This window comes from Rhinopithecus roxellana, chromosome 12, assembly GCF_007565055.1.
Source record: "Rhinopithecus roxellana isolate Shanxi Qingling chromosome 12, ASM756505v1, whole genome shotgun sequence".
Lineage (NCBI taxonomy): Eukaryota > Metazoa > Chordata > Mammalia > Primates > Cercopithecidae > Rhinopithecus > Rhinopithecus roxellana.
Window position 1 is genome coordinate 130590294 of NC_044560.1, and position 26483 is coordinate 130616776.

The 26483-nt window shown below is 46.2% G+C and overlaps 1 protein-coding gene across 2 annotated transcripts; it reads right to left on the reverse strand.

Annotated features, from left to right (window-relative positions):
- Window positions 1–1129: 1129 nt before the first annotated feature.
- LOC104676074 (CEA cell adhesion molecule 6) lies at window positions 1130–17782 on the reverse strand. 2 transcript variants are annotated; one of them, XM_010380782.2, is made up of 6 exons: window positions 17501–17782; window positions 16253–16612; window positions 11683–11961; window positions 10987–11241; window positions 6895–7011; window positions 1130–2578 (listed from the first exon to the last, which is right to left on the reverse strand). In XM_010380782.2, the coding sequence occupies exons 1-5, from the start codon at window positions 17562–17564 to the stop codon at window positions 6935–6937; spliced, it is 1035 nt and encodes a 344-aa protein (XP_010379084.2). In that variant the 5' UTR covers window positions 17565–17782; the 3' UTR covers window positions 1130–2578; window positions 6895–6934. The 2 variants fall into 2 exon arrangements, with proteins under 2 accessions (XP_010379084.2, XP_010379085.2); XM_010380783.2 differs by lacking the exon at window positions 6895–7011.
- Between the last annotated feature and the right edge of the window lie 8701 nt (window positions 17783–26483).

Consider the following 26483-nt stretch of genomic DNA (forward strand, 5'->3'; position numbering starts at 1 on the left):
AACGTGAAAAGGACCTCTTGTTCTTTTTTTTTTTTTTGAGATGGAGTCTCGCTCTGTCGCCCAGGCTGGAGTGCAGTGGCGCGATCTGGGCTCACTGCAAGCTCCGCCTCCTCGCCTCCTGGGTTCACGCCATTCTCTTGCCTCAGCCTCCCGTGTAGCTGGGACTATAGGCGCCCGCCACCACGCCCGGCTAATTTTTTGTATTTTTAGTAGAGACGGGGTTTCATTGTGTTAGCCAGGATGGTCTCGATCTCCTGACCTCGTGATCCACCCGCCTCAGCCTCCCAAAGTGCTGGGATTACAGGCGTGAGCCACTGCGCCCGGCCAAGGACCTCTTGTTCTAAACAGACCTCCCCATATAAATAATGTGGGCTTTCTTGAGTGGATAGCAGACTCCATCACAAGACCATTCCAGCAGAATCATGAGAAAATGGGTAGTTGGCTTCTTTGCTAACTGGTAGGGTAGACTGTGTAAGTCGCTGAAGAGAAAGAAGATGAAGGAGCAGATGGGTGAGGATGAAAGAAACGGGATGTTAAAAGGAAGGGACTGAAAGGAATGTTTACCGAGGGCTCATCAGGTACAGGCTGTGTGACTAATACCTTACACATCTTAATTTACTTTTGCACTGTCATTTACTGATACAGTAAGAATCATCCTTGTGCTGCAAATGAGAAGGGGCTGTGGGAGGTGAAGTGAGTGGTCCAGGATCATCCAGGAAGTTCACAGCAGAGCTGGTGTGTTTCACCTTGCAGTTTGTGCTCTGGCCTGTGATTCAGACAGCAAAGTGAGACGTAGAAGGCAAGCAAAGCACATTTTTGTTGTGGGTGATGTTTATGAAAGTTACTTGTGTTAGGCAGAATAATGATCTCCTAAAACTGTCCACATCCTAATCCCTGGAACATGTGCATGTTACTTTATTTGGCAAAAAGACTTTGCAGATAAGATAAAGTTAAGGATCTTGAGATGGGAGGTTATTCTGGATAATCTGGGCGGGCTCAGTGTAATCAGAAGGGCCCTTGTAAGGGAAAGAGGAAGGCAGGAGGGTCAGGGAGAGAATGATGCAGCCAGAGAGACTCCACTGGCCATCGCTGGGTGTGAACCCACGTCAGGAGACATAATTACAACAAATTTAGTTATAGATCTAATTGGCTTTTATTTGTGACTTATGAATTAAGGCAGCTCCACTCTACAAGTACAGTAATAGCTCCCCCTGGGCAATACAATAAAAGAACAGTGGATTTTTTCAAATCAGAACAAGGAAACAGAACCACAGAAATAAGTACATTGGTTAACATCACATTACTTCACATTACTTTTTTGTAAAAGTTAAAGTAGAGGGGACCCCCGTAGTATGCTAACTCAAGTAAACTGGAATCTCCTGGTTTTTTGTTTTTTTTTTTTTAATTGGTCTGTTTTGGATCTATCTGCTTCCTTAAAATTTCAGTTGGAGTATGTAGCATTTAGCATGACTGGCTCTATGAGCTCACCTAGGTGACAGTGTGACCAAACTTTAAAGCATTAGTGCTATTATAAGTTACCACCATTTGGGGCTTTTATCCTTCATAGGTTTTTTTTTTATTATTGCTATACTTTAAGTTCTAGGGTACCTTCATAGGTTAGGATGTTCTCCTGATGACGCATTTCTTTGAGTTTTATAATTCCAGCCAAAGAGAGACCATTCACTATTCGATGGCTGGCTGCATGCAAACATTTAAAGCTTTTACAGATTACACTATACCAGGGAGTATGACTACTAGTATGACTATTAGGAGGGTAATACCAAGAGTTGGATAGGCAAGATGCAAACCAACTAAAATAGAATAAAGAACGAGCCCGACGAGTCTAGCCATTTTAACCCAGCAGCACATTTGTTAATTTCTACAACTTAGTCTCAGTGATACCCATTGTATTTAGCCATGTTCAACAAGAAGTGTCAGAAACTGCACAGACTCCTCCCTGTTCAGTTGGTAGGGAGCAATTCCATTATTTGGCACTGCATGGCTGGGTTAGACTAAAACAGGGAGTGAGAACAGGTGAGTCTAGAAGTCCAACTCTGAAAAGGACCCCACTGTACATTTGAACAAACAGTTGTGTTAAAGATGCTGCTAATGTCAGCCATTGGGTGGACTAAAGGATCTTTTATGTAAAACGCTGGGATTGACAAGATAGATTTGACACTTTGTTAAGTCACCCTCTGAAGCTACTTCTTGTGATTACTAATGACAGCATTATTCTGCCAAGCAAAAGAGGCAGGCATAAGCAAGGATAAAAGGGGTAAGAGCCTTATCATGATGGGGAGTCTTGTTTGACATCTTGGGAAAAGCTGTCCACAGCGTGAAGTTGTCAATTTCTTGTCGTGGTTTGCAGTTTGAGTGTCTCTAGTTACATGAAGTCTCTGAGTGGCCCACACCTCAGGCATGAAGGTTTTCCCTTTAAATTTCCATTGGGTTGTCCATCTCCAGCATATAGGGCTTCAGGAACAGAGCAGACCTTGTTCTTAGTGGTTCCATGGGATAAAATGGGATTGGAGGAGCTGGAAGAATTCAGGGTCCAGTCCAATCTACAGGATAATGAAAACTAAAAAACAATAAGCAGAGCTGTGATGTCGTAACAGATGTCCTATAGTTTTTTTCAACATATTTTTTCTCTTCATAGGCATCTCTATTTCTACCAAAGATAATCCCAGTAAGACATATTTGTTTTCCAAGTAAGTTTAGTCTAATCAAACTTGGCCTCATTCTTTTTTTTTTTTTTTTTTTTGAGACGGAGTCTCGTTCTGTCACCCAGGCTGGAGTGCAATGGCCAGATCTCGGCTCACTGCAAGCTCCACCTCCCGGGTTTACGCCATTCTCCTGCCTCAGCCTCCTGAGTAGCTGGGACTACAGGTGCCCGCCACTTCGCCTGGCTAGTTTTTTGTATTTTTTAGTAGAGACGGGGTTTCACCGTGTTAGCCAGGATGGTCTCGATCTCCTGACCTCGGTCTCCCAAAGTGCTGGGATTACAGGCCTGAGCCACCGCGCCCGGCCACCTCATTCTTTATATAAGTGCAGCAAGAGTAGCAGTTGACTACATCGTCTTTTTTTTTTTGAGATGGAGTCTCACCCTGTTGCCCAGGTTGGAGTGCAGCTTACTGCAACCTCTGCCTCCCAGGTTCAAGCAATTCTCCTTGAATAGGAGTATAGGCCTATGTATGGGCCTATTTACGCACGTGAATAGTACAGGCCCATGTATGCACTTCCAGGCTGGAGTGCAGCTCACTGCAACCTCCACCTCCCGGATTCAAGCAATTCTCCTATCTCAGTCTCCTGAGTAGCTGGGATTACAGGCGCCCGCCACCACGCCCAGCTTTTTTTCTTTTCTTTTTTTTATGTATTTTTAGTAGAGACGAGATTTCACCATGTTGGCCAGGCTGGTCTTGAACTCCTGATCTCATGATTCACCCACCTTGGCCTTCCAAAGCGCTGGGATTACAGGTGTGAGCTCCTGTGCCCAGCCTGGAGTCTTTTTAAGTTTGCTTTACTGGAAGTTTTTTTTTTTTTTTTTTTTTTTTTGAGACGGAGTCTTGCTCTGTCACCCAGGCTGGAGTGCAGTGGCCGGATCTCAGCTCCGCCTCCCGGGTTCCCGCCATTCTCCTGCCTCAGCCTCCCGAGTAGCTGGGACTACAGGCGCCACCACCTCGCCCGGCTAGTTTTTTGTATTTTTTAGTAGAGACGGGGTTTCACCGTGTTAGCCAGGATGGTCTCGATCTGCTGACCTCATGATCCGCCCGTCTCGGCCTCCCAAAGTGCTGGGATTACAGGCTTGAGCCACCGCGCCCGGCCATACTGGAAGTTTTTATAAGGAATCTCAGGTTAAACTTTTAGAAATCTCTTGACACGAGGAAGCCAAACCAAGGCTGACTTCAGACTTTGCCAGCAGTGCCTATGGGTTCATTTATGTACATTCCCAAATATAACATACCAATCAAAGCCTGGGTAATATAACCAGTGATTTCAAATGTAGCCTGTTATAAAAGGAGCAGATTTTTGTTGAGCAAATAACGATATTATTATATTTATTTAATATAAATATTAATTAACAATTATAATTAATCATTAAATAATCATTAATTATTAATAAAATTAATTAAGCAATCATTAAATAATAACCATTAAATAAATATTAATTAATAACAATTATTTTATAGCAATTAATATTAATAACTATATTTATTGTGCAAATAAAGATATTATTATAAAAATATAAATGTTCATGAATAATTTCCACATTCTGGAACAGTCAGGTAGGGAGAAAATGTAGATGTTTCAATTTTTGTTCACAAAAGTCTACTTTACCAAATTGCTGAAAACTGTAAATAGCTTAAAAGAAAAAATGTTTCCTGAAATCTGGGCAACAAAACACTTAAAGAATCCACAAAATTTCAAATAAAAAATCATGAAAATATTATTTTCATTGCTATCATTTAGTCCTATGAAATTAATTATTTTCTCTGCTTGCTCTTGGCTGTCAGTTTCATGAAGCTCTCAGTTTGTTAAAATTTTGGAAATTCTTAAATAGTCCAATGGTATGATTTTAATGTTATCAGAAACTTGTGTTCAAGACTACATGTCAGAGTGTTTTCTGTAAATATCCTAAATGAAGAAGAAATTTTGGATGGTAGCTGATTGCAAATGTTTTAAGGAAGAATCAAAACAATTGTTGGGGCCGGGCGCGGTGGTTCACGCCTGTAATCCCAGCACTTTGGGAGGCTGAGGCGGGCGGATCACCTGAGGTTGGGAGTTTGAGACCAGCCTTATCACCATGGAGAAACCTCATCTCTACTAAAAATAGAAAATTAGCCAGGTATGGTGGCACATGCCTGTAATCCCAGCTACTCGGGAGGTTGAGGCAGGAGAATCGCTTGAACACAGGAGGCAGAGGTTGTGGTGAGCCGAAATCATGCCATTGCATTTCAGCCTGGGCAACAAGAGTGAAACTCCATCTCAAAACAAAAACAAAAACAACCCCCCCAAACAAAACAAAACAAAAAACAATTGTTGTGAATGACAAAGATTGAAAATGAGTATGGTTGAACATCTGATGCTGATGAGAGTTCATTATGATAAGAATGCCTCTCCCATAGACACTTACTTCTGTGGCATATGACGTTACGGCTTATAACCTATTAGATTTCTGGGAATTTCTTATAATTTTTGGAACAACTCACATCAATAACATATCCATAAATATAACTTAGAGAAGGTTTAACATCACTTATCATTTGACAGTGCTTCCCATATAATGAAACATATCAAATAAGCCGGCTTTTCCATTTAGTTTCTGTTTCTCAATTAGATTACTGAATTCTTGGTGGAGCCCATTAATAGATAAGGCTAACAAAGTACAAGCCTATGTATGTTGAAAAAGCTCCAGAGGCAATTCTAATCTTCCTAGCTGAAAACCATGAGTTTAGCCCCAAGTCCTACCTATTAGAACAGGGGTCCTCCATCCTGGCTACACATTAGTAGCATCTGGAGAGGCTTAAAAATTACCAATGCCTGGGTCCCACTCCAGACCAGTAGATCAGAATTGATGGTTGGGGCTTGAGCATCCATTTTTAAAAATGTTTCTAACTGATTCCAGTGTGTAGCTATATTTCCCATCAGATTTCTCTGATTTCTTGTGGCATTCACTCCTTTCTACTTTGGTGTCATGACTCTTTTTCAGGTCTTATCTCGTGTCTTGGGCTTTATGTTCCCTGGGGATAGGGACCTTGCCTTCTTCATTTCTGTATCTGTTATGAACACATGATTTGATCGTCAGGAAAAGGTTCTCAGTCACATGCAGGATGTGTCTGAAGTTCACATGTTAATACTACACAGTGTTTGTTTTCCATGAAATAAGAGGTTGCTTGTGATGAAGGGTGTGGGTAAGTCCACAGTGCGGGTGGTGGAGGGGAGATCACCCTGTTTTTAGGTGTAACACTGAAACTAAGAATTCTATGTGCATCCGGGGTAAAGGGGCAGGGATGTGTAGAGAGTCAGATTCTAGTTAAGATGGAGGAATTATACTGGGAAGTAGAGGTAAAGAGAAGAAATTTGAACTTATCTAGCAGGCCAGAGCAGGCCCCTTTGGCTGCTTCTTCTTCTTCTTCTTTTTTTTTTTTTTTTTTTGAGACAGAGTCACACTCTGTGCAGTGGCGTGATCTCGGCTCACTGCAAGCTCTGCATCCCAGGTTCACACCATTCTCCTGCCTCAGCGTCCCGGGTAGCTGGGACTACAGGTGCCCGCCACCATGCCCGGCTAATTTGTGTGTGTGTGTGTGTGTATATATATATATGTATATATATATATATATTTGTTTATTTTAGTAGAGACAGGGTTTCACCATGTTAGCCAGGATGGTCTCGTTCTCCTGACCTCGTGATCCACCTGCCTCGGCCTCCCAAAGTGCTGGGATTACAGGCGTGAGCCACTGCGCCCGGCCCCCTTTGGCTTATTAAGTAGGTGAGTGAACTAGATTTTAGGAAGGTAATGAGGCAGTCATATGCCAGAAAGATTCCAACCTTACAACAAGGGGTCAAGCAGGATGTTGAACAGTTATTGGGGTTTATGGGAATGGAGAGAACGACACAAATGAGCGATGTTAAAAAATGACGACGAGGCTTTGACAATATATTGACTCTAGGAAGCAAATGAACAGAGGCTGGGGATAATTATGTCTAAGAGACAGTGGGGTCCAGGGAGCATGCAGACCAGGAAAAAAGAGACCGGCAGGAATTAGTGGGAGAAGCAGAAATTTAGGGGTAGAAGGAGGAGATCCAGTCCCAGATATAAGTGAAGAAGTTTCTTCCCTTTCCCAAGTATGGTGGTCAGCCCTGCAGGAAACATGACAAGAGGAAAGGCCATCATACCTGCCAGTCTTCCTAAAACACCGAAAATACACCAGAGCTGCTATATCAGAGCCACCCTGGCCAGCACTCCAATCATGATGCTGACAGTGGCCACAGCTGAGAGGCCAGGAGCACTTCCTTGTGGGAAGAAAAGAGAAGGAATGAAGGTGATGTTATTCTACAGTGGGGTGCCCCAAGAACCAGCTGTCAACATGAAGTAGTCTCGACTTGTTTCTTCAATGAATACACTAGTTTTGTGGGAAGGTTGCAATTTTTTCTCTCTCACCATGTTTCTAGGTTGGTGATCAGTCTTCTATTAATTTCAGCCTGGTCTTTCTGCACTCAGACATTTTTGAAGGCTTTTAAAATTTGAGAAAGTCTGATTGCTTCTTTTGCATATCATTAGAACTTTCTATATTTTTATGGTTGCATCTTTTTATCAGTGTCTCAGTTGTGGCAGCCATGAATAAGAGTCTGTTGGATCTCCATGGCAGGGATTTGATTGACAGAAGGCCCAGGCTAGTGCATTCTGAATTTACCATGTTCTTTGCACAAACAACTCACTTCTCATGGGCTCCCACCAGGAGAAAGCAGGCAAGCCCAGGTCTGTGAGACCCTGCTTCACTCTCATGGGTGAGGGGTTCAAGGACTCCCCAGCGGTCTTGGGGAAACTCAGAACTGCACCGCTATCTGAAACTTCCCTCCTTCTCTTTCTCCTTCTCAGGAATCAGATCTGCATCGTGGTCTAAGGGCTCTCTTAGGCTCTGCTCTCACTGCTGCTCCACTTTCCCTCATGGCTGTTTTCCCTGGTGAATTATCTTGCACCTCTAATCCCATCTTGGCTGAATCTCAGTGGATGAAAGCTAACATACCAGGCTTGATTCTTTGCAGGGTTTTTGCTCTCTCCCATGTTTAGCCAGTAACCATGTCCTAGTGGGTTTCCATTTGGTGCTTAGCCCTCAACAGTCAGTAAAGGTGATGATTAATGCTATGTTAGCCGCTGTTGAGGGGCACGTCCTAGGTGCCAGGCCCTGTGCTAAATACTTAACCTGTATCTCATTTGATTTATACAATAACCCTCTTGGGTAGACATTATTTCCATTTTACAGATGAAAAGACAGAGGCTTAGAGTGATGAGAAAACTTATCCAAAGTCACACAGTTAGTGACAAATGGATTTAGAATTTGACTCTAGGACTACCTGACTTCAAGGTTAATGGTAACAGTAGTAATAATAATAGCTAATATTTATGAAGCTGTTCTTTGTGTGTGGCATTTTGCTGAAGGCTTAATCAAATATTACATTAAATCTTCAAAACAATACTATGAAACAGGCACTGTTATTTCAATTTTCATTTTTTCCATCCATTTCCTAGTGATGAGAATTATTGTAATTTTCAGTTAAAGAATTGAAGGCTCAGAGAAGTTAAGAATCTTGTACAAGAAACTGATAGTGGTAAATACCTACATTAAGAGAGACCTCAGATCAACAACCTAACTTTACAAATTCAGGATATAGAAAAAGAACAAAATCGACCCAAAGATAGTTAATGAAGGAAACAATAAGAATTAGAATTGAAATAAATAAAACGGAGGCTAGAAAAACAATAAAGAAAGTCAATGAAACCAAAAGTTGGTTCTTCAAAACAGATCAACAAAATTGACAATCATTTACTAGGTTGATTAAGAAAGAATTACTAAAATCAGAAATGAAAATGGGGGCATGGTGGCTCACACCTTTAATTCCAGCACCCTGGTAGGTCAAAGGAAGAGGGTTGCTTGAGGTCAGAAGGTCATGACCAGCCTATGCAACATAGGGTGACACAGTCTCTACAATTTTTTTTTAAAACTAGCCAGGCATGATACCACACGCCTGTAGTCCCAGCTACTCAGGAGGCTGAAGTAGGAGGATCACTTGAGCCCAGGGGGTTGAGCCTGCAAGTAAGCTATCATCAAGCCACTGCACTCCAGCCTGGGTTGGGTTACAGAATGAGACCTACTCTCAAAAAAATTGATGACATTGCTACCAATTCTACAGAAATAATAAAGATTAAAAGAGTGCGGTAAATAATTGTATGCCAACAAATTGGATAACCTAGATGAAATGGGCAAATTCCTGGGAACACACAAAAAAATCTGAATAGACATATAATTAGTAATAAGATTTAGCCAGTAAAAGCATTTGACAAAATTCAACATTCTTTTATAAATAAAAACACTCTGTGAATGGAAGGAAACCACCTCAACATAATAGAGGCATACTCAATGGAGAAAGACTGAAAGCTTTCCCTGTAAGACCAGGAACAAGACAAGGATGCCTGCTTTCACCACTTCTCTTCAACGTAGTATTTAAAGTCCTAGCTGGAGAAACTAGGCAAAAAACAAACAAACAAACAAACAAGCATCCAAATCGGAAAGAAGTAAAATTATCTCTGTTCACAGATAACTTAAACTTATATGTAGAAAACTCTACAGGGTTGGAGTTGATGCTGGTGATGTAGGGCTTGGGCAGCTCCGCTGTGCAGACAACACAGAGAAGATTGCCCTGTGTGGCACCTGTGATTCCTCTGCAGGCATCTTTCAATCAGAGTTGGCATCTCCCACCCCTCAGCCCACCCGAGTCCTTAAGAGCCCAGGGCAGGTGTGTGTGTCAGAAGATGGATGCATGACGATCTGAGGGCTCAGAGATCATGAGGCCACCTGCTTTGTGTGGGAGAAGCACAGACTTTCTCAACTGTGAATACAGCAGAAGCATTGAGTCATGGGCAGACACAGGACTGAGAGCCACAGCCTCTGGCACCTCTCCTGTTTCCTCCCTGACTGGCTGACTGCCTGGTCTTTTGGGGTGCTACCTGGAACATGCAGGTGCTGTTTCTTTCAGCTGCACAGTCCCACACCACCCAGCCAAGATGTGTTTTTTCTGAGGCTTTGCTATTTAAGGACATCCTGGAGATGAGTGATGATGGGGAGGGGCGTTTGAGCAGGAGACCAGAAGCAAGTCTAGAGGTGAGTTCAGGTGTCAGGCTGTGGGTCACAGGTGGGGCAGCTCTGCCCAGGAGATTGATGGGAACAGAGTTTCATTTTGGGAGGAAGAAAAGAGTTCTGTGGGTGGATGGTGGTGATGGTAGCAGAACAATGGGAATGTGCTTAATACTACGGACCTGCACTTGTGGAAGGGTTAAAATGGTAAGTCCTATGTTAGATATATAGGGGCTGGTAGTCTTACCCTCTCTATAAATACACACTTTTTGGCACTGCCCCTTCCCTGCCATGCAGAGTCCCCAAGGCTGAATCTCCCTATGTCTCCAAGTGTGCATCACTTGCTGTCCTCTGTGCTGTGTCCCATGTGCTGTGCCCACAGCCTTATACAGCCAGTGACTTCAGAGCCAGGACACAGCTCAGTAGTCTGCCCTGAGGCTCCATGTCTTCCGATTTGCCTGCAGCCTGATCCAGGGGAGGCTTTGGTGTTGATTAGCAGCTTTATTTAGCCTGATTCAGGACAGACAGCTGGGCACCTTCTCCATATGCCCTGGTTCCACCTTAGGTGGCTTCAGGGCAGGGTCAGTCAGTCACTGGGGGCCAGAGTTTGAGCTTTTCCTCCATCATCCAAGGGGCTTCCTCTTCTCATTTGAGGAAAAAGTGTGAGCTCATTGCAAAGCCTCCTTGTCCCTTGTAGCTTACGGAGTAGGTAAAAGAACACAAAGAAGTGACAGAAAGGGAATTGTTGGTGACAGAGAGCAGCAACTTGACCCTGAGGACTCTTCCTCCTTTTTCCTCTGTGAAGCCCCTTTTACTAAACAGGACTCAGGGCTGAGGGAGCCCCCTCCTTTCATTGCAGGATGGACCCAAAGTCAGACATGAGAAACCAGAAAACAAAAACAACAAAAAACAAACAAAAAAACAAAAAAAAAAAAAAAACAAAAAAAAAAAACAAAAAAAAAAAAAACAAGGGGAAGAGAGTCTGCAGAGGTGAACTGGGAGGGTTCAGGGGAGAATTTGGGATTTGCTTGTGCCTCTTGGACACAGGTTGGGAAAGAAAATTTCTTCCTGGCTCTTCTCTGAGAGCCACACTCCACCTGAAAATGTGATGCCAGTGCTTCGTGGATCTACTTACCAGAGACTGTGATCATCATGACTGTGGTCCTATTGAGGCCAGTGGCTGAGTTATGGGCTTGGCACATATAGCATCCGCTATTATTCTCAGTGATGTTGGCGATAAAGAGCTCTTGTGTGGATTGCTGGAACGTCCCATTGACAAACCAAGAGTACTGTGCAGGTGGATTAGAGGCTGCGTGGCAGGAGAGGTTCAGATTTTCCCCTGGATGGTAATTGGAGTTTGAGGGGGAAATGGTGGGGACATCTGGGCCATCTGGAGGAAAAAGAATAAAGCCACAGATGATGTCGTCAGAGGGAAGCATAAGTTCCTGGTCTGTGGAAGGGCCACAGTGTCCCCCTGAGCCATGTCACAACCCTGAAGTCTCAACCAAACCCCCTCTATGTCCCCTGAGCCAACGTCTGAGACATTCACCTGTTTCTCCCATCAGAAAATGTGAACCCTGAGCCTTAAGGACATCATGGAGATGAGTGATGATGGGAATGGGTGTTTGAGTAGAAGTAGCAGAGGAGACAGCCCCTCACCTCCTATTCTTGGTCAAGGCCTGGTCTGCCCAGGTTTACTCAGGGCAGGAAGTCATGGCAAGCCTGGGTGAGGGTCTGAGTGCTTAGACCTGAGAGGGACCGAGAGGCCTGGACTCTGACTGTGTGGATTTGGGCTGGGGGCCCGGGCCACAGAGTAACAGAAGATACTCACAGAGGACATTCAGGATGACTGGGTCACTGAAGTTGGCACTCACTGGGTTCTGTATTTCACATTCGTAGGCTCCTGCATCATTCCTTTTGACGCTGAGTAGAGTGAGGGTCCTGTTACCTTTGGACAGCTGCAGCCTGGGACTGACCGGGAGGCTCTGACCGTTTAGCCACCACAGGTAGGTAGTGCTATGAATGTCAGGTTCACAGGTGAAGTCTACAGCATCCTTGTCCTCCACGGGGTTGGAGTTGTTGCTGGTGATGTAGGGCTTGGGCAGCTCCGCTGTGCAGAGAACAGAGATTGCCCTGTGTGGCACCTGTGATTCCTCCACAGACATCTTTCAATCAGAGTTGGCATCTCTCATCTCTCAGCCCCCTTGAGTCCTTAAAAGCCCATGGCAGGTGTATGTGTCACACCACAGATGCATGATGATCTGAGGGCTGAGATTGTGTGAGACCACCTGCTCTGTGTGGGAGAAGCACAGTCTTTCTCAAGTGTGAATTGAGCAGCAGCACTGGGTCATGGACAGACACAGGACCTGGGGTCACAGCCCCTTGTGCTTCTTCTGGTTTCTCCCTGACCAACTGCCTACCTGGCTTCACTTGGGATTTTCACCTGAAACATTCAGGTGCTGGGTCTTTTCAAGCTTTAGTCCTACTTTGCCCCCCCCGGCTGTATTTTCTGTGTGGCTTCCTTTTCTAAGGACATTCTAGAGATGGGTGACGATGGGACTTCTTACTGTTCTTAAACCCCAAGGATACTGTTCAGCCTGGCCTGGGATTGGATGTTTCAGCAGAATTAACACAGGGGACACCAGGGGCAAGCCTGGAGGTCAGTTCAGTCATCAGGCAGTGGAACCACAAGGTGGGGCAGTGTTTCCTAGGTGTTTAATAATGACTGACTTGAGCCTGTGACCCCTAAAGATAGAGCAGAATTCAGAGAATGATCTAGAAGACAGTGAGGGGGACAGGTAGGAGCTGCCTGAATTTAATAGCAGAACCATGTTCCTTTTTTTTGACCTTTAATATTTCTTCTCCCTCTGCGGAGGGCAGGTGAGGACCCTGTGGATCTCTCCATAAATACATGTGGATGTTTGCAAATGCAGAGCTGAGTGGTGGAAAGGGGGAGCATGAACTGCTGCAAATCTGACCCTCAAGGACCATGTGTGTTTGACAGATATGAGACAAAAATTTGGGAAGAAGTTTTGCAAATATTTTCTCCCATTGGACATTATGTTAAATGAAATAAGTCACTCACAGGACAGATACTTCAGGATTCCACTTATATGAGGTCCCTAGAGTAGTCACACTCATGGAATCAGAGTAGAATGGTGATTGCCAGGGGTTGGGAGAGGCAGAATGGGGAGTTGGTCAATGGATGTGAACTTTCAGTTACACAGGATGAGGTTCTAGAGATTTGCTATTCAGCTTGGTACCTATAGTTTGTACAGACTGAGTATCACTTATGGATAAGGCTTAGGACCAAAAGTGTTTTGGATTTCTGACTGTTTTTGGATTTTTGAATATTTGCAGTAGACTTACCCATTTAGCATTCTACATCTGAAAACCCAGAATCCAAAATGCTCCAGTGAGCATTTCTTTTCAGCATCACTTTAGTGGTCAAAAAGTGTTGGATTTGGGAGATTTCAGATTTTGGATGATTAGATTTGGGAAGCTTGACCTGTAGTACCGTAATTTGCTTTGACAAATTTGTCAGGAGTTTAGACCTCATGTTATGTTCTGAATACAGTAAAAAATGAAAGAAATTTGGGGGAAACATTTAATTTTTTCCATAAGTGGAGATTGTTACTAATGGCCTAAAGATGGAAGATCAATTGCTAGAAGTAGTATTTTTCTTGATAACATACTAAGGGTTAGGTGTGCTGTAAATTCCAGTAGGATCACATTGTCCTCAAATGAAGATGCTGAAGTTGATTTGAAATGAGCAACTCCCTGAGTAGAGAGAGGCACATGAGTCCTCTTAGGAGGATAGAAACAGTCAGATAGGAAGTCTTAGGTGTGTCAGTTACATAAAGGAAGGAACGATGCCAAATTAGAAGCAACATGTGTTATGTTAGTAAATTCAGAAAGAGCTCCCTGCCCCTAATTCCTGTGCAGAGTTAGGCAAACAGGGAAGGAGCCCAAAACAGGCATGTGAAATGCTTTCTTCATCTCCTGTTAACTTCAGAAAACACAATGAGAGTTTAAGTTCATCTAAACTGGGCAGAGTCTATGTGAGACTCCAGTGACTGGTGCACTTCTCAGTCCAAGGGATCCCACCTTATGACAATGGCATCATCACAAGGACACAGGTGTATGTGGAATGGGCAGCAAACCCATCAGACAGCACCTGCCTGGCCGGCTTCACCTGGGGAAGGTCCTGGGGAATGACTGGAGGATGTGAGCCTCACATCAAGATGAGTCTGGGAGTCAATGGGTGAAATTAGCCTCTGGGCCTTGGGGAAAGCAGACCTGTCATCCTGCCTCTGACCCCCTAGTGAGTCAGTAGAGACTGTATGGAGGAGTCGCTGAGTCACTCATCCCTGTCCCACGGCCTGTTCCACATGTCAGCCTCACCAAGGGAAAGAGCCCTGTTATGGGGACACAGTGGAAGCTCGTTCCCCTGGTGACCTGCGGACAGTGGCTTGTGAGGGACCTGGCAGAGGTGGCTGCTCCAGCTGATTTCTGTACCTTCCCTGTTGCCTGGGAGGTGGGCCAGGACACAGTGTGAGCAGGAAGGGAACAGGACAGTCAGCCTTGTTAGAGGGGCTTTCTGGAGAAGGCCTAAGGGTGGAGGAAGCTGTGCAGGGCAGGGCATCCCAGCTAGAATGAAAGGGGTGGGGGGAAAATGAGGGACACAGAGGAGCAGAAAGAGCCAGAGATACCTATGGCAGTGAGCAGTGGGGGCTACAGTAACCTCAGAGACCCCAGGGACCAGGAGCCTCTTGGCTGCCCCAGGCCAGGACCAGAGAGACCTGAAAATCCTCTAATGACCAAGGAACCCCAGAGTCACATGAGATGGGGTAGGTTTAGGGACAGGGGTTCAGAGGGATGGAATATGGGTTTCAGCCCCTGAGGGACAAGAAACAGGTATGGCCAGAACCTCATAGGATTCTGCATCCAGGAACTGGTCTCTAAAGAGGTTATGAATCCTTTTTTCATTCCTTCTTCCTTTCTTCCCTTCTTCATGAGAGAACTCCTGAGTGAGCGTGTGTCTCACTTTGGGGCTGTGCTGGTGTAGGGTGTGAGTGGGGAGAGAAGGCAAAGTCCTCTCCTTTATCCTCCCATGTGAACGACACCAACACGTTGGGAAACACAGGATTTCAGGTGCAGTGAGGGGACTGTGGATCGGAGGGAGAGACCTGGACAATCCCAGCACTGACTCTGTTATTTGAGGCAGGTGATTTAGTTCTAGAGTAAAACTGATTAATTCTCTGTTTGCTTCTTACTTTCCAGACCAGAATCTCCACTTCTGAGCTGTGGATGCACAAGACAAAAGGAAGTGAACCCATGACTGGTCTCAGGTCTGCAAATGCCTAACAACAAACAGCCCCACCCACCCCCGGTTGAGGAGAGGAGGGGGCTCTGGCTGCAGACAGACCTCATATGTCTCTCATCTGCTGCCTATGGCCTGTGTGACCCTTGTTAGTGACTGTCTCCCTGTGCCTCAATTTCCTTTCAATAAGTAGGATAAGTGCTATTTGGCTGTGAGGTTGTGAGTTAACCTCAAAATATTTACAATCACTTGATCTCAGCTCTGCACAGAGGAGCTGCCCAAGTGAACAGCATCTATGATTATTTGCTTCCAAGAGAGAGGGCCCTGGGCCTGATCCGTGGTGGACATGGAGCTGCTGGGAGCATCCTCTCTTCTCTGTTCCTCCCCTTGGGGACTCTGAACTTCCCAGGGAGTAACCTATGTCCCCTAGGGCAGTAGGCTCATGCCCTAGTAATTTTTTCCATCTGTCCTTTCCATGCTGAGCCTCAAGTGAAGGAGGAGGCCCTATCCTTGGCTAGATGAGGCTCTGGGGTGCTCGACCCTGGCTGGTGACCAACTCCAGGAGTCATGGCCCTTGGATAGCTCACATCCTTGCTCCCAGCCAGCCCTGCCCAAGAGGCCACCACACAGCCCTAGCACAGACTCCCTAGGATTACCTGGAATCAGGAACCAGGGACAGGGCTTTGTACAGGGGCTCAGTTCTGGGAAGAGTTGAGCTTCTCATGAGGATCCCAGGGGGCCCCCCTCAGGCCAGGTCCTGACCCAGTTCTCCAGAGTCTTTCTCAGGGTCAGGTCCATGGGGAGACCATGGGGTGCTTGGCTGACACTGACCTCCCCCTGCTGAGTCCCCCCATCAGACTGTCCTTCCTCTGCAGTGAGTGTCTGCAGGGTCTGGATGCAGGAAAAGAATTCTGATCTGTGGAAGTTTGTCTCCCCCATGTGTGTCCTGCACTAAATGTCCAAACCCTAATATAGGATGTAATGCAGACAGGGACACAGGCACAGCCCAGGCCTGACAATCCCGTATGTGAGAAGTAGAACTGACCCCAACACCCAGAGGTCATGGGGAATCACTCACGATATACCCAGAACCGGCCAGTTGCTTCTTCATTCACAAGATCTTCCTTTATGGCTTGTAGGGTGTAGGATCCTGTGTCATTCTGGGTGACGTTCTGGATCAGCAGGGATGCATTGGAGTATATTGTCTCTCGACCGCTGTGTGCGGGCCCTGGGGTAGTTTGTTGCGTTCGCATTACATATGCTACAATTAGACGTTTGGCATCTACTCTTTCCCCTCTGTACCAGCTGAAGCCTAAAGTATTCTGGGGCAGATTGTGGGCAAGTAGAAGAACCTCCTTCCCCTCTGCGACATTGAACGGCCTGGATTCAATAGTGAGCTGGGCAGTGGTGGGCGGGTTCCAGAAGGTTAGAAGAGAGGCTAGGAGAGAGGAGAGAGCATCGGTCAGTATTTGGACCTATGCATTAGGGTGGAAAAACGGGGCCCTGAGTCCTGAGCAGCTCTCTTCACCCCTCCACCTTGGAGCATGTGTGTGTGTGTGTGTGTGTGTGTGTGTGTGTCTGTCCCACTGGGTCAAAGTCAGCAGTGTGACCCCCACCCATTCCTTCAGCACCTCTGACCTTGGCATTCTCCTGTGTGGAATCCTCTTCCCCAGGGATCTGCACGGCTCCCTCCCCACTGGCTTCAGGTCCTGCTCACATCAGGGCATCTTAGGTAGACCCCTCCCCTGACACCTCCTCTAGAGACCCTGGGTCTTTTCTTTCTGACCTTTCCCTGCTCTGTTCCCACCAGGGCTCTTGTCAACACCTGACCTCACATTCTAGATCTCTTTGCCTGTGATTTTTCCTCTTCATGACAGCATGAGCTCTGTGATGACTGAAACTTGTCTGATGCTTGTTGTATGCCATTGACTAAAATTGATTGCAAATACTTGTGGATGAGTTAATGAGTGTACCTGGTGGTTATTTTTCAACCTCTGATTGGTGAGTAAGGGCAGTGTTTACTGCCCTGGTTATATTTTTATTTGGAGTGTAACCCTGATGCAGTTCTGATTTCTATCATTTTTCAAATTGTAGTGACCAATGATGATTAACTTGGAAAACATGATCAATTGATTTTCCTCCTTTTTTATCAATCTCAGTTTAGTGTGACTTTCCTGTTGTGACCCCTGTATCTCTCTGGTGTTCTGTTTTCTCAGGCTTCAACAGAAGCCCTCTGTTCCCTCTCAGAGCCCTGTCCTCCCCAGGAGACCCCAGCCAGTCTCTGTGCCCCCTCCTCCCATCCACTCCCAGGGAGTCCTCCCCTCACCTGTGAGCACGACCTCCTTCCAGGGGACACACATTCTGCAGGGAGGGGCTGAGGGGGGCCCCATGGTCTCTGCTGTCGTCTCTGTCCTCCTCTGTGTAGAGGAACTTGAACTTCAGGAATGCTCTAGTCAGGGCTGCTGTGACTGTTGGCTCTGCTGTGCTTCCTCCTTCTGTGCTGAGCCTCCACTCAGGGGAGGAGGGTTTCCCAGGGTCACGTGGGTCATGGGTGCGGTCTCTGTTCAGGAATCCTCTATCCCCTCCCCTCTCATTTCTGCCTCTTTTTCCCCTCCTCCTCTTCCCCTTCTGTTTGTATTCAGTTCTCCAGAAGACGCTCTGAGAAGCAAGCATGTTTGGACCCCTGTTCCATAACACGACGACCCGCCCTCCCCAGCGCAGACCTCTGCTGTGTCTGGGCCTTGGGTCTGTCAGCACCACACAGAGAGTCCCCGGGGTCCCCAAACCTGGTGTTATTTTCTCTGTGACAGAGAAACCCCTCTATGTGTGCGGGATGTTGCTAGTGTTCTCACACGTCTGGGAAGGTTGGATTTACTCCCAGCAAGGAGGTCACAGGGATGTTTGGGGTCCTAGAAGTGGACACATCTAGGGCTAAAGCCCAGGTCTCAGATTCTTACTTGTTCTTTCTGCAGCGCTATGTGACCCTAATTTTCTGGAAGTAACTGCGAATGAAGCTGCACAGTGCTGTAGTATTATGTCATCCAGACCCCAGACGTTTCTAGACCAACTTTATGATTTTCTCTATAGTGTTACCACCTTTATTATTATTTACTTCATACATTTTTTGTAATTAAATTTAGTTTACAAAACATCCTTGTCTTAGCAGGGCTCAGTGGCTCACACCTGTGATCCCAGCTACTCAAGAGGTTGAGATGAGAGGATGACCTGAGGCCAGGAGCTGAAGACAAAGTATTTTTATCTTACACAATACTGTCCATGAAATTAGAGATTTGATGTGTGCTTATTTTTTTTCCTATCATGTATTAAAATAAACACAGTTAAACAAAGTTTATGTTTCACCTAGAATCAGTTTTGGGAAATGCTTATATAGTGACATAAGCATGGAATTTATATCCAGATAGACTTGGGCTCAGCTACTGGCTCTGTCACTTAACTACGTTTACTTGAGCAAGTCACTTGGCTTCTTTGATTCTTGAAACCCCGATTTGTAAAATCCACCCTCCAGAGTTGTTGGGAATAAGTGAGCTGCTGTGGGAGCCCAGTGCCCAGGCAGGTGTTGAGTACATGATGGTTATCCTTGCGATTATTGCTGTAGAATTCTGGTTGTTTTCCAAAGACAGTATCTATGCTGGAATATTGGGATGTGGCTTTCTGTTAATGTGCATGTGTGAAGAAGTTACTTTTACTTGTTAGGACTTGTGGTGCATCTGTCATTATTTTTATTTCCCAGTTGTACTACCTATTTTCTCTGTGATATTGGTCAAGTTGCCTAACTTTTCTGTGCCTCATTTACGTAATTTGTGAAATGTGGGTAACAGTAAACTAGTGTGCGTGTGTGTTATTTCCCAGCTCCGACCACTAGAGGGCATAGAAGCACCGGCACTTACTAGCAGTGGGCATATTGGTGACCATGGTCTGCAAACATCTTTTTCCCATGAAAGGAACCAGGGGTCCCTGGAGAAATAGCTGATCCAGGGCTGGGCAAGAAAGCACAAGAGGAGCCTTGAGGGGCCAGAAGTAAGGAACTGCTTGAAAAATGATGGGGTTGTGTCAAAAGTCACAGAAACCAACTAGAAGGAGCTCCCAATGGCCAAATTGTGGACAATATCAGCGACATAATAAATAACGCCAGCCACTGGGGGCAGTGGTTTATGCTTTGGCACTTTGGCAGGCGGAGGTGGGCGGATCACTTGAGGTCAGGAGTTCAAGACCAGCCTGGCCAACACAGCGAAACCACGTCTCTACTAAAAACAAGAAAACTAGCTGGGTGTGGTGGCGGGGACCAGTAGTCCCAGCTACTAGGGAGGCTAAAGCAGGACAGTCGCTTGAATCTAGGAGGCGGAGGTTGCAGGGAGCCGAGATAGTGCCACTGCACTCCAGTCTGGGCAACAGAGCAAGACTCCATCTCAAAAAAAAAAAAAAAGAGAGAGATATAAAATAAGATTAGATTTTACTTTGAGATTTATTTTGGGAATGGAGGAGCTATTATTTCTTCCAGCCACTAAGTAGCTCAGACTCAGGCCCGCATTACAAACTTTGCTTGGCTGGGAAGCAAGACTCCAGCCCGGCGCCACCCACCAACGTGGTTTGTGATGGCGCCCCCTGGCGGCGCAGCGAGCTTTCCCCAGTTCCTCACCCTAGTGCTTTAGGAGCGACTTTAGAAATTCCACTCAGTCCATTTATTGAACCCTTTCTAGGTCACGCTGCGGTTCATCTAATCTTCACAGCAAGTCATTGTGAGCAGTGGTATTTATTCATCTTAAGACGATAAAAAGGCTAAAACAAGTGAAGCGACTTGTCCAGGGTTGCAAAGGGAGTGACAGAACCAGGATTTGGATCTAGGCCCCCGCGACTTCCAGCCTGAGGGTAAATGCCTAGATGAGTGTAAATGTATGGCCAGGTGGCGAACTATCGGTATAGAGCAACGATTGTCGACTGGGGGTGGTTTCCCCCATGGAGACATTTGGCAATATCTAGAAATATTTTTTGCTTTCACAAAGGAAGAGGGTGCTTGGGGGAGGAGGAAGCTACTATTGGCATGTAGTGGAGAGAGGCCGCGCGGATGCTGCTGAACATCTCACAATGCACAGAACAGCCCTCACCACAAGGAATCGTTCAGCCCGGATGTCAGTAGAGCTGCTCTGAAGCCCTGGTTTGATTTAGAAACCTGAGGGTGCATTCTTGCGATTAGCTAATGTTTGCTGAGTGCTGAGCTGGATAGCGTGCGGGATATGGCAACAGTGCACCAGTCTGTGCGGCCAAGGAAGCTGCAGCCTCGAAGGGCAGTGGGTGGAGGCAGGAGAGACATAGGAAGGTCTTCAGTATAAGGCAGCAGATGATAAGTGCAAGAAGAGAGTGTCCAGTAGGGCTAAGCCGGCTCTCAGGAGGGAGAGTGATTGGGTGCGGGAGGAGCTGAGCACTTGTCTGGCCTGTGGGAAGATGGTTTTTGAGTTGAGTGTATCAGCAAAGTTGAACTGGTGGGAAAACACAAATTCTGTTCAGGGAAGGGCAAACAGTCTAGTTTGGGTGAAGAGAGAGTAATTTTTAGTGAGTGGAGGGGGTTGCAGTGGAAACGGAAGTTGGGGCTAGAGCTTTGAGTCCAGGCTGAGGACTCTAGCCTGGGTGTCTGTCACAGCGATGGAAAAACCTTCCCTTCCTGAATGGTGATTTAGGCCCCAGGGCTATGGGGCTCAGCAGCTTCTAGAGCGCTCTCTCTACAAAGCTAGGAACTTGGAGTGGAGACGGGTGGAAATTGGAGTGGAGAAGGGTGAACATCTCCTGATTTTAGGAGACGCTAAGTATGTAACAAAGCTGTTTCGCCTCAATGTGGCCCTTGGGGAGATGATGCTCCCGGGTGGGAATATACATGGGGCTAAGCTCTCTTCTGCTTGGTTTCTTTGCAAAGGGCTTGGCCACTTTGGTTGTAGTGAAAACTGGAGCAGATTAGAAAGCCTTAGCCAAAGGTCTGCTACCCAAATGGTGCACTGTTGTAGCGGGGCTTGGTGTGGCTAAAGCTTCAAATATGGACACTACCTGGTGACAGGATTTTCTTCCATTTATTAGCTACCATTAAATAGCATTAAAATATGTGCATGCTTGGTGCACTCTAAAGAATGTAAAGAATACAAGCAAAGTTTAAGATCTGACTGAGCAACATAGTGAGACTTTGACTCTAAAAAAAAAAAAAAGAAAAAGTAAAAAAGAAAAACTAGGCAGGCAGGCAGAGTGGTGCGCACTTCTAGCCCTACTTGCTTGGAAGACTGAGGCAGGAAGACTGCTTGAGCCCAGGAGTTTGAGCTGTAATGAGCTATGATTGCACCATTGTACTCCAAGCTTGGGTGACAGAGTAAGAGCCTGTCTTAAAACAAACAAACAAACAAAAAAAGAATATAAGCAAAGAGTTCCTTATCTTTTATGAATATATAGTTGCCTTCAATACCCTCCCACTACTGCCACCAAGTTTGACCCTGGGGAAATGCATTACTCTTCTGGAAAAGGCTTGGAGGCAAAGGCATGGGAGCAAATATTAGTTGAACCAATATGTACGTATGTATATATCTGCCAGCTGTAGTTGCAGACATTTTCACGTCCAATATTTCATTTAACCCTCACAACACTGGATGTAAGTACAGTTTACTCCTTTCAGTAAATGAGGAAACTGGCACTGAGAAAGGCTCAATTGCTCCCAGTCCAGTAGCTGAAAGGGCTACATTTTGATGCACCTGTGGCCTGTTTGGCTCCATTTCCTCCCCACGTTTTCCCCTTCATAGACAGTCTTATTTACCTGGATTTGGGCTGCTAGAGACCTGGATTTGGACATCAGCATTAGTGGCAGCAACAGGAGGAGGGAAGAGATTAGAATTTTTATTGTGACTGTTGGTGGAGCTGTGTGTTGCTTGAAGCGTGTATGAAAGGTTCCCGGTTGGAAGCTCCTGATCTCCGGGTATGGCTCATCCTGGTGGTCTGCGGTATAGTCCCAGGGCAGTGTTCCTATTCGAGGGCAAGAACAGGTGAGATCATGCTTTCCTGCTGTTAGGTAACAGATTAGAACATGTGCTTTACGGGAATCTGGGAAGTGAAACTGGTCAAACAAAAGAAATGCAGCATTCTTAAGAACATGAGAAGGTGACTGACAACTTGGCAGCCGTGCCAGTTCTCTCTTGTACTCCTTTCCAGCTCCCCACACCCTGGTGCCTCATAGTTTCTTCCTCAAGTCTTTTTTCTCATTTAAATTTTCTTGTACCTTTCACTGACCTTCTCTATCTGAGTATTTGGCAGGAAAGTGGGTGTTACGTGTTGGTGGAGGAGACATTGACAAGGTCTCTTTCCCCTCCTGCTCCCATCCTTGGCAAAATATCAGCAATAGTAGTGTTGTGGCCTGGGACGTTGCCCTGTCCTCTCTCTGTTCACAATTCCCTCCAATTCTGTAGCCACATGAGGTAGCAGCAGAGCAGGATCCGGGACAAGAGGCAGCTCCCTTGCCCAGAACACCGCCCTGGAGCCGTGGGTGACACCAGGCCTCCTTGTGTGTCCATCGGGAAGGAGGCCATGGCTTAGTTGTTCTGGTCCAAAGGAGAGGGAACTGGGTTGGGGGAAGAGACCCCCAGAGCTGCAGGTCCCAGAGGGTTTGAGAAACAGGAGCCACAGAAGGGAAGGAGCCCTGAAGTGTGTTTGCCCAGCTGCTGGGGCGCCTGGCTCCAGCCCTTGTTTGGAAATGGCCCCGGGCAAAAGAAGAAAGGTAATAATACTCAAAGTAAACATTAGGGGCATAGAATATCAGCACTCACTAAACTTGATATTTATTTGAGACTTTCGGAAATGTGCGCAAAGGGAGAGGAGAGGCTGAGCTTGAATGCTGGGTGATATTCCTAGGGGCTGAAGGGAAGGCTAACAAGGGAGCCCTCCCTGGAAGCCTCCAGGCAGGAGTGAGAGCAGGGGGTGTGACTTTATTTCCCTGAGAGGAGGAAAGAGGAAAGGCATGAGTCAAAGCCCTTTGCTTTTTGTTAGACTGTTCTTCTCTCTCTGTTTTCAACTTATCCCAGCCTGTTGACTGATGAGAGTTGATTATGGACTTTGCTACTGCAGGGTTTATAAAGCACTGCAGGGGCCAGGGACTGTGCTAGAACTGAGCCTGTGTCCAAGCTGAAGACTCAGGCTGGGCCTAAGCTTGTTCTGATGCAAATCACTGATGTGGCTTAATTCTGGAAAACTCTAAAAATTGTATCTGCCTTCAGGAGGCTCAAGTCTAAGCAGGGAGATGACATCCATTTCATAAAGCCTAGAGATATGAGTGCAGTCATCTCTCAAAGTGGCAGGAATGCAGGGGGACTGAGAGGGACTTGGTCGGGTGGAACTTGAGCTGGAGATGGGGGAGGATTTGGGTTGGTGGAGGGCAGAGAGGAGGGCTGTGCAGAGCAGGGGTGTGTTGTAGGAGAGGTGCCCCCTGGAGCTCAGTGGATGGGGATCTTAGAGGACAGAAGCTGTTTGTGTTCATTTTTGTATTCCCTGAACTTACACAGGGTCTGGCATTTTGGGAGTATTCTATAAATGACTGTTGAATGGAATGATAGTAGCCCATTAACTGGGCCTGATGTATTAGAAAGTGTGTGAAAATGCAGCCCATTAGCAGAAAGAAAATGTTACTGAAAAAATGATCCCATGTATGCATAGAGCCTAGTGCGGCCACTTTACTTGTGCTGCTGAGTTCTCATCAGTCCACACCGAGGCCACCGCAGGGGCTGGGAGCTCCTCCTCAGACCTTCCTTCGGGTGTCTCAGTCTCTTTACCCCTCTGTTCTCCCAGGTCCTGCTCCCTGTCAGTTCACTCCATCTGGTTTCCCCTCCATGCACTTGGGGTGGGTGTTGCACCCTGTGTGTCATCAGAGGGGGCTTCAGGTCCTTCAGATCCATTGACTAGAACATCCCCAACGCAAATGGAATTTCCTCTTGTTAATATGATAACTTCTTATAATGCATCTTAAGAACATTATTTGTGTCAAGAGTCTCTCTGATGTACAGAGGCCCTCCCTCGCCCAGGAAGGAGGTAAGGGGAAGTTGGGAGAAAACACCACCCTGCCTGGGTTACTTATTTCCCTATTCTATTGTGTACTTGATAGACATTCAAATATATTTGTTGACTTTGTCCGTGATCCGCATGGCTCTCATATAGTCATTTATTCACACATACATTCAGTGAGGCTTTGAGTGCCTAGTGTGTGCCTGGTATTTGCTAGACGGTGGATGCTGAGATCAGGTGTGCTGCTGTCTCTGAGGAGCTCTCACTATACAGCTGCACCTAGGGTGACCAAATCCACCTGCCCTGCTTTACAGACGTGGAAATTAAAGTGCAGGGAAGTTATGGGATTAGTTCAATGTCACAAGGTCACTAGCCTCAAAGTTACAGGAGTAAAGTAAGTTTTCTGACTTGCTGGATTTTCTGTTAGTGTACAGCCACCTGGCTGCTGCAGGTGCAGATGTGGTGAGCTCTGATACAAGAGAGGACGTTCAGAGTGAAGTGGGAGCCCTGAGCACCCTGAATTAGTCAGGAGGACATGTGGGGTCCCGCTGTGACTGCATAAAGGACCATCAGGGACATTTGCATTCTCTTTTTCACTCTGAGCTTGAAATGAGGAAAACTGATCCCTGAAAACCAACAGCAGATTTTTCACAGGGCATTGGTGAGACGCCTCAGAGAAGCCTGTGCTGATGTCTGTCATGGTGTTTCTCACTGAATGGTAATGGTCTGACTTTGAGTGGGTTCTGTCCACAGCCTGGAGCTCTGTGAGGCAGGGACCAGGTGTGATTCACCTTTGTCTCTCCAGTGACAGTACATGGCAGGCTCTGATAAATATTCCTTCCTTCCTTCCTTCCTTCCTTCCTTCCTTCCTTCCTTCCTTCCTTCCTTCCTTCCTTCCTTCCTTCCTTCCTTCCTTCCTTTTTTTCTTTCTTCTTTCTTTTTTGATGGAGTCTTGTTCTGTCACCTGGCTGGAGTGCAGTGGCGCGATCTTGGCTCATTGCAACCTGGGTTCAGGATTCAAGTGAACCCTGCCTGCTGGGTCCAAGTGATTCTCCTGCGTGTGCCACCATGCCCAGCTAATTTTTGTATTTTTAGTAAAGATGGGGTTTCACCATGTTGGCCAGGATAGTCTCGATCTCTTGACCTTGTGATCCACCCGCCTCAGCCTCCCAAAGTGCTGGGACTACAGGTGTGAGCCACAGTGCCAAGCCTCCAATAAATAGTTCTCACAAATAAAACGGAATAAAAAGTAGACACATGCACAAGTGTGGGATGACTGAGCAGTGGCTTAAGCAGGAAAAGTCAGCGTCCCCAGGATCAGCTGATGTGGCATTTTGCTTCTAGGTGGGGGTGAGGCACCAGAACAGGGACGGGGGTCCTGTGGCTCTGCTGCTCTGGGGAACACTCCTAGGATTCAGAGTGTCTGTTGTTGTTACTGCACTTCACTTGCCCATGGGAACGTGATCAGAGGGTGTGGGGCTTCAGGTGACCCCACATGGGAAACGGCCGAGGAATGGTGGTATGGGCGGCACATGGTTTTTTATTTATTTATTTATTTTAACCAATATTTGAAGATCGGTTGTATGAAAAGCTGTTAGACTTATTCAGCCTACAGAGAGTAGGATGAGGTTCGGTGACTGTGAATCAGACACATTTTGTCTCAGGATGAAAAAGAACTGTCACAGTAGAGTAAGTTTCCTTGGAAAATTACAAGTTTACTGGCGGAGTTCAGGCTGAGGCTGATGTTGAAGGGCAGAGCTTGGCCGGGAACCATTTCCTACTGATATCACATAGTAAGTATTATAAAAACTGTCCTTTGCAATGGGACATTTCTTTATGATGCAGGCTGAATCCCCTCTGACAGTTACTTCCGGTTTTTGTGAGTGGTTATAACTCTCTCATCTCATCTGTGACTTGGAGTTCATCCCCTACACCCTCCCTGCTCCAGCCCCATCCCGTCCTTGCCTGGTGAGACCGGTTAAGAGTTAGGTGCATTTTCTGATGATGGTCACAAGGTGGCAGTACTGCCTTTCTGGCTTTTTCTGAAGCCTCTACCCGGATGTGGGCGAGTCTAAGAGGCTGTTAGGATTAAGAGAAAGTCAGGAATGACGTAAAATGTAAATGCTATTTTCCTTCTTTCTCCTGTGAGGTAACAAAGTTCAGATGAGAGTGAAATCATTGCATTTTAGAACTGGAAGACATTTCAGAGAACTGCTTCACAATCTTTAACGTGCTCACAGGCCCCCCCAGGTTCTTGTTAAAATACAGATTGT

Excerpts from the sequence above, each read along its gene's own strand:
- LOC104676074 (XM_010380782.2), bottom strand. The coding sequence starts at position 17,564 with ATGGGGCCCCCCTCAGCCCCTCCCTGCAGAATGTGTGTCCCCTGGAAG. Across the intron at positions 11,962-16,252 it reads TGGCCGGTTCTGGGTATATC|CGGAGCTGCCCAAGCCCTAC; the intron begins GTGAGTGATTCC and ends TTCTCTGCACAG. Across the intron at positions 11,242-11,682 it reads AGTCATCCTGAATGTCCTCT|ATGGCCCAGATGTCCCCACC; the intron begins GTGAGTATCTTC and ends TTTTTCCTCCAG.